This window comes from Crocuta crocuta, unplaced genomic scaffold (assembly GCF_008692635.1).
Source record: "Crocuta crocuta isolate KB4526 unplaced genomic scaffold, BGI_CrCroc_1.0 scaffold931, whole genome shotgun sequence".
Taxonomy (NCBI): Eukaryota; Metazoa; Chordata; class Mammalia; order Carnivora; family Hyaenidae; genus Crocuta; species Crocuta crocuta.
In genome coordinates this window covers 74476-84931 of record NW_027527834.1, presented here as the reverse complement: position 1 = coordinate 84931, position 10456 = coordinate 74476, and the positions used below count along the sequence as shown (strand labels likewise).

The 10456-nt window shown below is 52.2% G+C and overlaps 1 protein-coding gene across 1 annotated transcript in view; it reads right to left on the bottom strand.

Annotated features, from left to right (window-relative positions):
- The window catches only part of TMPRSS2 (transmembrane serine protease 2), a 26046-nt gene extending 20448 nt beyond the window's left edge, over positions 1 to 5598 (bottom strand). Inside the window, exons 1-2 of the mRNA XM_077778653.1 lie at positions 5532 to 5598; positions 3266 to 3488 (exon numbers count right to left, since the gene is read on the bottom strand). Coding sequence (XP_077634779.1) covers positions 3266 to 3488; positions 5532 to 5546 — 238 coding nt within the window. The 5' untranslated portion in view covers positions 5547 to 5598. The remainder of the gene's footprint in view (positions 1 to 3265; positions 3489 to 5531) is intronic.
- Positions 5599 to 10456: the final 4858 nt, after the last annotated feature.

Here is a 10456-nt window from a genome sequence, read left to right as displayed (position 1 = left end):
GGGGGGGGGGGGGGGGGGGGGGGGCTTCCCTGTACGCTGTTTCATCTAGGATAACATAACGAGCCTGGTGAGCCAGGAGCTGTTAAGTATTCTGAAGCTCTCACTGGGCGTTGGGCAATCTGCCTCGCTCTCACTAGGAGCAGGTGTGCAGCGGGACCCTCCCCTCCCCCCCATCCTACCTTCGCTAAACAGGCATCTTGCAATCAGGGTCTGGTCGGCCCAGACCTGACTTGGTGCCGGTTTGCAATTGTGCTACTATTGGGTTTAATCACAACTTACTATCCCTGTACCTTCATCGTTATCGGTTTAGTTGGCTCTTGACTCAGCCCTACGCTGTGCAGGGCCAAGTATCTGCATCACTGACTGTTGGCCTTCAATTCTCCAAAACCCAGTCTCTAAGAGCTGCGTGCATTGGGGACGCAGGGTGATACATTTAGGACTGTTGTCACAGCAGATAGATACGTTATGTCCCCAAATGGCCCTTGCACTCCTGAATCCGTGCTATATAAGCGGCTTGCAAAATACTGTCAAGGCCCTGACAAGGCTACGTTCTGTGAGATTCCAAGTACCTGACGTTCTGGAAACAGCAAAACTATGGAGACGGAAACCACTGGTTGACAAATGTTGGAGAGAAGGGGGTGGGGGGACGGAGGGGATTGTGTGGGCCCTGAAACTCTCCTGCACTTTCCTGTAACGACAGCCATGCCAAGATACGTTTGTCAAAACCCACAGAACATACAAGGGAAAGTCTCTGATGCTAATGTAAAACTATGGACTTCAGTTAATGACAATGTATCAATATCGGTGCATCGATTGTAACAAGAGGAGCACATTGAGGTAAGAGGAGGGGACAAACCCGGGGGTAAGAGGAGTAAGTGGAACTCTGCACTCAACTGTTCTGGAAGCCTAAAAAATATTCTAGAAGCTAGTCTATTACAAAAACATTTCCAAGGTCAAACATTAAACTTATAAAATGTACACTGTTTCTGTGGAAGTCAATAAAGATGTGTCACGGGTAGCAAGCTCACTCAGCTAGTTTTTTGAGTTGAAAGGGCAGCTTTATAATGCAAAATCACACACGTAGGTTCATGGTCTTCCCTTATAAAGTCACTGATAAGGGCAGTACAGACTCCCGTCCAATTGCCTGTCACCAGGTTTTCCCCAGAAGAGTGGAAATGCCGGGGTCAGGCAAGTGGGCTCCTGTTGTCCCGGGTTGCGCGGTCACTAGGATCAACTCTGCCCTTGGAAGGTGCTGACCTCAAAAGGGGACCCTTGGGGGACGCCTGGGCGGCTCAGTTGGTTGGGCGTCCGACTTCAGCTCCAGTCATGATCTCGCAGTTCATAAGTTCGAGCCCCGCGTCGGCTCTGTGCTGACAGCTCACAGCCTCGAGCTGCTTCCAATTCTTCGTCTCCCTCTCTCTCTCTACCCCTACCCTGCTTGTCTCTCTCGCTCTCTCTCAAAAATAGACAGTAAAAANCAGTTGGTTGGGCGTCCGACTTCAGCTCCAGTCATGATCTCGCAGTTCATAAGTTCGAGCCCCGCGTCGGGCTCTGTGCTGACAGCTCACAGCCTCGAGCTGCTTCCAATTTTTCGTCTCCCTCTCTCTCTCTACCCCTACACTGCTTGTCTCTCTCTCTCTCTCTCAAAAATAGACAGTAAAAATAAAAAGTAGAGGTTGACAGACAGAAGGAAGGGCCAAGAGCCGTTTGTGAAGGACGAGGGAAGGCAAGGGAGGTGCTGGGGCGGAATTCAGGGCGACAGTGCTGGTTAAGGGCTGCCGGGGTCTGGGAGAGAGCACACGGGGACCTGCAGCAGCACGAGTTATCAGGACGCACTTCTACGCTTATGTGCTGGGGCGTGTGGAGACCCACCTTACTATTAATCTTTAACCATCCAAGCTGTGTGTGCATGCATGCTTGCAAAAGAAAAACACCGACAAACCACTTAGTACCAGCACTGCTTACGCTGGTTCACTGCCGTAGTTTCCCTGGGCAGGTCTTTACACGCCCACCAGCCTGCATTAAAATCTGGGGGGCGGTGGGGCAAGGAGCAAGGGGCTGAACAAGCGTTAGAAAGGAGCACTCGGCGTGAAAGGGACAGCGAAGGACCACAGCCTTCGAGCCCTCCCCTGCTCCGTGCCTGCCCTGCTCAGTCCACAGGATCCTTTTTTTATTTCTAGGAGAGAGAGAGAGAGACAGCGTGAGCAGGGGAGGCTCAGAGAGAGAGGGAGTCACAGACTGAAACAGGCTCCAGGCTCTGAGCTGGCAGTCAGCACAGAGCCCGACGTGGGGCTCGAACCCACGAACCGCGAGGTCATGACCCAAGCGAAAGTCAGACGCTTAACCGACTAAGCCACCCAGACGCCCCCACAGGATCCTTTTTTAACTTAATTTAATTTTTTAATGTGTATTTAAAAAATTTTTAAGGCTTATTTTATTTTTGAGATATATATAGAGACAGAGTGAAAGCAGGGGAAGGAGGCAGAGAGAGAGGGAGACACAGACTGAAACAGGCTCCAGGCTCTGAGCTGTCAGCACAGAGCCCGATGCAGGGCTTGAACCCACGAACTGTGAGATCATGACCTGAGCTGAAGCTGGATGCTCAGCTGACTGAGCCACCCAGGCGCCCCATGTATTTATTTATTCTGAGAGAGACTGTGTGAGCAGGGGAGGGGCAGAGAAAGAGAGAGAGAGAGAGAGAGAGAATCCCAAGCAGGCTCCGCGTTCGATCCCACAAACCGTGAGATCAGACCCTGAGCCCAAACCAGGAGTCGGCCGGTTAACAGACTGAGCCACCCAGGCGACCCCTCCCCCTCCCACGGGACACGAGACACTTCCGTGTGACAACCACACCAGCCACTTCATTCGCTGAGCACAACGCTCCTGTCCGGCGTCTCAAACACGACTCGCGGTACCCAGGGGGCCACACCGCAAAGCAGGGGTGGGGAGAGGTTCCCGGCTTACTGTCCTTTCAACATGGCTCATCGACAGGCCCCACAGGCGAGAGAGGGACAGGGTGCCTGGTGTGCAGCCAAGGCTGGGGCAGGAGGCTTAAGGAAAGTGGGGAGAGGGCTTCACGCCCCAGCGGCTCCCAGAGGACCCCGGGCAGGAGGCGAGAAGCGCGGTGGCAGCTTTGGAGGCGAGGGAGGGGGGAAGGCGTCGGACCAGCCCCAGCAGACGGAGGACGGTTAGCGACAGAGCCCACTGCAGAGAACGGGCCCCAGGGCCAGTGCTCTTGTAGGAAGTAAATGCAGAGGGGTCCTACTTGAGGTGCACACCGCCCCCGACGGGGACTTGGGCTGCGTGTGGCTGCTGGGCGTGGAAGCGTGCGTCAGCACCCTCGGCGAGTACTGGGGCACCGCGGGCGGGTAGTACAGTGCCGGATACACCACGTAGGCGCTGGGGACCGCGGTGGGCGGCACGGGGTACGGGCTTTCAGGCTGGTATCCGTGGTTTTCATAGTAAGGTGCGACACCTCCCGGAGGGCCCTGAACAACGAAAAAGAAGATGAATCACGTAAAACCCCAGTTACCCTAAAGATTACACGTCCATCCACAGCCCTTAGACAAGGCACTGAAAAGGCTGCTGCACATTCTTGTTGGGCTGAACATGGAACTTACCCAGAGTGAGAACTAGCCAGAGCTTTTTATTTGTTGCCAATAGTTTTTGTACTTGTTTGGTCACTAAGCATTTTTTAAAATTCTTTAATGTTTATTTATTATTGAGATAGAGAGAGATAGAGCATGAGCAGGGGAGGGGCAGAGAGAGAGGGAGACACAGAATCTGAAGCAGCTCCAGGCTCTGAGCTGTCAGCACAGAGCCCGACGTGGGGCTCGAACCCACGAATCGGCGAGATCATGACCTGAACTGAAGTCAGATGATTAACTGACTGAGCCACCCAGGTGCCCCACTAATCATTTTTTGAAGTAAAGAGAAAGTCAACACTGAGCTTTAGTAAAAAAAAAAAAGAAAAAAGAAAAGAAAGAAAGAAAGAAAAAAAGAAAAGAGAAAACGTATATGTAGAAGTCTGGGAATGGGTCAACACCCAAACCCCGGGGAGCAGGTACGACTCATGTACTCATTTTGCAGAGACAAACGTGAGTAACAGAGGCTAAGAAACTTACCTAAACATCCACACTATCCATGCTCTTCTAAAAATTCTTTTTCTATCTCCTCTTCTCTTACAGAGGACATTTAAATAGTTTGCAGTTGGGGGCTGTGGGCACACACGTGTGTAGGGTGCCTGAGGGGTTTGGTTGCTGCCCCCCGCCCCCTCCCCCGAGGGGAACCGTGGGGTCTCAGTGCACAGCGCATGGAAAGGGCTGCCCCAGCCGGAGCGTTTTTCCGGCTCCATCCATTTTCTCCAAATGCCCTTCTCCTCTCCCTCTGCCTAAACGCTGCCTTCTCGCAGCTGCCCCCTCAAAACCGCAGCCGGCCCCCTCTGGACCCCACTGTGTCCTCTGCTTCCAAACCTCCTGTTTCTTGTTGACCTTGGCTTCTGATAGGACTGGTATCCTGAGCAGAGGCAATGCAATGCTTAGCATTCTAAGTGGGGCCCTCCAGGGAAACGAGATTGTACAGGAAGGAGCCACAGGCGGGCTCTCAGAGTTAATCTGTGCTTAATAACTCACTGAGGCTCTCCTTCAGAAGTCCAAAGATTGTAACTCGGAACCAGAGTAGCGGACAGAAAGGGAAACAGTATAATCTCTAATCTAAATGGGGCGCCAGAGGCAAAAAAAAAAAAAAAAAAAAAAAAGGAGTACATGTGTTTGGTCCTTATCAGAAGCATCTAAGAACATGTCGTCCCACCCAGGAGAGGTTGTAGCCGGCACAGAGGTCTGTCCCAGCAACGTCTTGTTCAGTGGATATGAAACTTTAAATGGACCCTGTGAAAATAACTACAAGCAACTGCTAAAACAGGGAAAAACGTAAAGGTCTATTCTCCAGAGAGAAGATATGGAAGATTGTTGTTATTAAATACAACTCTGTATCGAATGCACGCATTCCTAGGTATAAGGTAAATCAGCGAGATGTAATGGGGAACAAAGAAACCACATTTGTCTCCAGAGCTGTTGGGGGGTGGGGGCGTCCAGGGACAGGGATGGTCAGCCCAATGCTACATTGGGTCACAGGCTCCTCCAGTTTATCAGGACACCCGGCTGCACAGGTTGCTGTGGTCCTTCCCTGGGATTTACTCCCTCCCAGCACCCTCCTGGCCCTTTTCCTTTTGCACATCTTACCCTCAAACCCACCTGCAGGGCAGGAAGAGAAGAGGCCCCACTGTGAGCAGTGCACATACCCCACAACCGCCCCCCAGCTCCGAGGAGCTCTCATGGGGCATGGCTGCTGCGTGCCCGCACCCTGACGCACTCCTGCCCGCCCTCACTGAGAGGGCCCTGACCGGCACCTGGGAAGCACACACATTCCCTGCAGCCAGCTCTTAAAATGCTGCCCAAAACACACCTCGGAACATAACAGCAAGAATTAAGGGCACAAAGAAAAGGCTGGGGAGGTAATTATTAACCACTTACTGAGTTTAAAGCCATCCTGACTTTATCAGCAGCATCAGGTAATGGTAGAGATTTGGAACGTTCAAGATGACCTAGAAGACAGAATGATAAGAATGTAGTATTTCCATACCGGTTAGTTTTTAGGAGACATGTGGAGAAAGAACTAGAAGACTTTATGGGTGAGAGTTAGCTCTCTCCGGAGAAAACGGCAGTTTTACCAGTTCACCTTGGCCCTCACCTTTGCCCGCCTCTTCCCCACACAACACACGCGGAAGGAGCCCGGTGCTTGTCTGCGTTAGGGCCCAAGGCCAATGGCACTTAACACAGTTCTGACCAGAGGCCGAGACATAGCCAGGCTGCCTCTTGCAATAGAAGCAGGTGCGAGGTGCCTCCCAGACCCTCAAGTTCAGGCCAGGTTAACGGTGGGCAGAGACCCGGGGTCAGCTCGTGGCAACACCCCTTCCTGGAGGGAACACTGCTCCAGTGCCTGAACCTCTCTGAATCTGGGACAGAAATGGATGTGGAGTTGGGCACGGTCCCGTTCCGTGAGGAGTTAATGAGGGGGTCCAAGAGAGCAACAGCTGGCCAGGCGATGCTCCCTCCCTGGCTCCTGAAGGGCCCCCGGGGACAGGGGTGGGGAGGCGGGAACCGCCCATGGAGCAGGTGGTCCAGAACTTAGTACCAGAGGCAGCTCACGCCTGCCTTTCTAAATAAGCCCCATGGACTCTCCCACTTCTTAATAAATACATGTAAAAACAACTGTAAAACGCGCCCATTATACCCCATACTACCCCGAATCCAAAAAAAGCTTTCAGAACTGACCATTTCGATAGCTTCTAAGGTTAGCAGGAATGGAAAGAAGGTGCTCTTGTTTGCAGATGTCTGCAAACAGTGGACAGGAATTTCTGGAAGAGCCATCCACACGGAACCCTTTATAGAAAAGGCCCCATTCGGGCATCATTCTCTCCCTCTTGTGGGCAGACGAAGGGCTTCTCCCCGCCCCTCCGTGCTGCCTTGGGATGACCAAAGAATACGGCAAGAAATGGCCCTCCCCACCCTCCACCCACAAGACCATGTGCCCAGTGGGAAAGTTCTCGGCTTCATAGCACCTGTAAAGTGCCTGGCACACGGCAGGGGCTCGAACGGCAGCAGGCAGCACGTGGCAGTGGGGAAGCCCATTATCCCCGGGACCTGGGACCTGGGGCAGATCAGCTGATGTCCCCATGCCCCAGTGTCCTCCTCTGCAAAAGGAGATGAGAGAGGCCAGCACTGCCGGCCTGATGAGGTGTGAAATGAGTTGGTGCCAATGTAGCTCTCGGTGCCTGGTGCACGGTCAGTGCTGCAGACGTTTCTGTTAAATAAAAGTGATTATAAAGCTGATAGACATTGCCTCCGGGGGGGCATGGGGGGGATGGGGACCGACAGGAGGCATTTGCGGATTTGCATCAGGTGCCTCCCCCCAACTAGCAAGTCCACCTGCTCTGAAAACCCAGTGGAGAGAAATGAGACAGAGCAGGCTCCCATCCACCACTGCCTTCTGTCTCCCGAGCACGGTAATTTATCACTGGACTCGCGAAACTTAAAACACACGTTAACCTGCTGTAAATAAAAGCGTGAGGATGGTTTTCTAATCTTGGGAAACCTCACTGAACAGGTCACAATAAAAAGGCGCCAAGTCATTTCGTTACTGTTCACCTAAAGCACACGTGAGAGNGCGCGGAGGGTCACCATGGAAACCTTTACGTGGTGCGATTGTCACCTATTAAAACACCTGTCCAGGGCACTTGGGTGGCTCAGTGGGTTAAGTGTCTGTCTCTTGATTTCAGCTCAGGGCGTGATCTCACAGTTCGTGAGTTCGAGCCCCGAGTTGGGTTCTGTGCTGACAGCAGGTAGCCTCTCTCTCTCTCTCTCTCTCTCTCTGCTCCTCCCCTACTCTTTGTCTCTTTCTCAAAATAAATAAGTAAACTTCAAAAAAACAACAACCCCACCTGCCCTACGTGATCCCCTTGAAGAACAAGGGCTCCGAGACTCGATGCCCGTACGGTACCTCCCACTCCCCTCTGGTCCAAGCTGGGGCAGAAAGAAGATCACTGCATGTCCCTAAGGTGATTTTCCGAAGCACTCCGCCAAAGCTCACATTCTCACCCCTCCGGTTTCTGGCTTCCTGCGCCTCTGAGCTGTCTCACCAGTTATAGGTTTGGGTGAAGTTTCAGGAAATGAAAATTCGATCCCCCTGGCAGCTTTCCCAGCTCAAGAGCCCTCTGAAGGGAATGATCAGTCAATGCGCGAAATCCATGCTTCTTATTCATTCGAGATCTCTAACAGCGAGAGACAGGGAAATCAGGGAAGGAAGGGGCACAGGTGGCCGTAGCCATGAATGATCCGGTAAAAGCCACAGGACCCAGAAGTCACGCCAGGATAATCCGATCTCATCCAGAGATCCCACGACCCACAAAACCTTAGAGCCAGAACAGCCAGTGCGCCCAGATCAGCCCCCCGCGGACTTTGGAACCGAAGACGAGAGTCACGCTGCTGTCGTTTCCTCTGGCTGGAAAGGAAGGGGCAGGGTCTCACTCTGGCACTGGGTCTGTAGGAAGCACTGCTCAGGAGGCCACACAGGGTTCATCTTCAAAACTGGTGCTTGCAGAAATAATGGCAAGTGTCACAAAACCACACAACAACACGAAACAAACACAACACCCTACGCACTTCCACAGCAAAGCAAATCTCTTCCCCTGGTTTTTGAACAGAGCAAGACAGCCTAGATGGTGAGAGACGCCCTGTTTCTCAAACATTCTTTCCTGTCATTTAAAGGACACAGATGATTGTCCTTGATTCCGGAAAGCCAGCCGTAACGAAGCACTTTTTCTCTAAGTGACAAAAGAGTCAATGTTTGACCAAGCTCCCAGCCCCTCCTGTGCTCGGCCAGCTGCCCACGCCGGCAGCCATGGAACGGTCCACTTGAGTCACACAACACGACACGGTCGTTTCGGTCACTCGAGGCTCTCTCTTCAGAGAGCTGAGTCACCCCAGCACCTGTAGTACCACTGCTCAGCAGGGCCGCGCCGCGGAGTGCTGACTGCAGCCCGCGACGTCGCGGCACTATTTCCAAACGGCAAGTCTCTTCTTTGGAAATCTCAGAAAGCATTTGCTGGAGACTTATTTTGAAAACCACCAAACCAGTGCCCACGAGGTCTGCCTCACAGATTCCCACACAGGGGGTCTGGGATGTTCCCCATCTGGAAGTCTCTGCCAACTTCACCGCACACCACCGTTCATGCACTGGCTGCTGCACTGAGCCCTGCCGGGTGCCTTCAAGATGCTTGGGGGTGTGATGAGGTGATTCCTTGTCCCCTGTACCCCTTCTTCAAACTTCGAGGCCAGCGACACCAATAGACACTCCTTATCCAACGAACAAATGATCAGTGAGAGCCCCTTTATGCCTCAACTGTTGCATAAAGTCACATGATCTGAAAAGATGCCCTCTTCTGTTGAGGATACGGAGTGCTGTTACGGGGCGCCTGGGTGGCTTGGTCGGTTAAGCATCCGACTCTTGGTTTCAGCTCAGGCCGTGATCTCGCGATTCGTGAGTTCAAGCCCTGCATCGGGCTCCACGTTGACAGCACAGAACCTGCTTGGGATTCTCTCTCTCTCTCCCCCTCTCTCTCTGCCCCTTCCCTGCTTGTGCTCGCTCTCTCAAAATAAATAAATTAACTTTAAAAAATATTTAAAAACAAAACAAAAAACCCCAAAGTGCTGTTAGATACAAATTATCAGAAGCGGTGGGTTTAAGTAGCAACTCAACATAAATGAGTACGAGGCCATCGGACAAAAGGTCTACATGGTGATTCGCACGGGAACACTACCAACACGCAGAGAAGACCTCACCTCAGGAAGGCGACTGCCTGCATTCTCCAGGTTTCTTTTTCTATGAATGCCCCATTGTCCCAGTTGAGATTACAAACTTTTTAGGGCAGGAATTGGGTCGGGTCCTTTTTTCTTTCTTTTTTTCTTTTTACAGCGAAGCTTTGTAGCATCCAAGAAAGCATCCCGACATTTCTGGAGTTCCAGAGGCCAGATGAGTAAGACAGAATCGGAGAGACAGAGCACACTGTAAAGTTTGCACCTGCACCAGCCACCAGGTCGGGGATGTGGCTGATGAGAGGAGTCCCGAGACGTGCAAAGGCCCCTGCTAGGGGTTGAAGACCTTGCCCAAGTCTATCTGTGGAATGGGATAATAAAGAAATAGGGTTGTTTCGAGGACTGAGTGTGTCCATTTCCAGCATCGTGGCCAATATGTGCTAGGCACTGGATAATAACATCACAACAGCAGCTAAGATTGACCAGCCCGTAGCGAAGGGACTGTCATGTGTGAAAGACATTTGGTTACTCTGTGTAAATCCAAAGGACGAAGCCACAGTCAGAATGGTCGGCAAAATCAGAAAGACAGGTTTAACTCAACCTCGAGAAACCAGATTTCCAACAGTGAAGAAGTTTAGATAATCAACGAATTGCCTTGGAAAGAACACAGTTCCACAAACCAAAGAACGTTTGATCTGATGCTGGCGGGTGGGCTCCCCACGCATATGGTCCAAGCATATTCTAGAACGGTACCGAGCTTTGGCTGGGGGGCCAGGCACGATGGGCTTTCAGGTCAGACACCTAAAGAATGAGCTCCAAACCCAGTATCCCTGGTGGGCAGGCTCCACGTCCCCTGAGTTCAGATCAAGGGCTGAAATGAGCTCAGGGATGGGGTCCTGCCAGGATGGCCCCTTGCAGAGCAGTGACCTTGAGGGGCTCTGACGCTGGGTGTCATGCATTGTATATCAATAAGTGGTCACGAAGCCCAGGCCACTCCATCTTTCAGTTCAGCTCTCACTTGATCATATTTCTCTGTCGAACGTCCACTGGACACCACTGCCTACTGCTGCCCCCCCTGAGCCTCC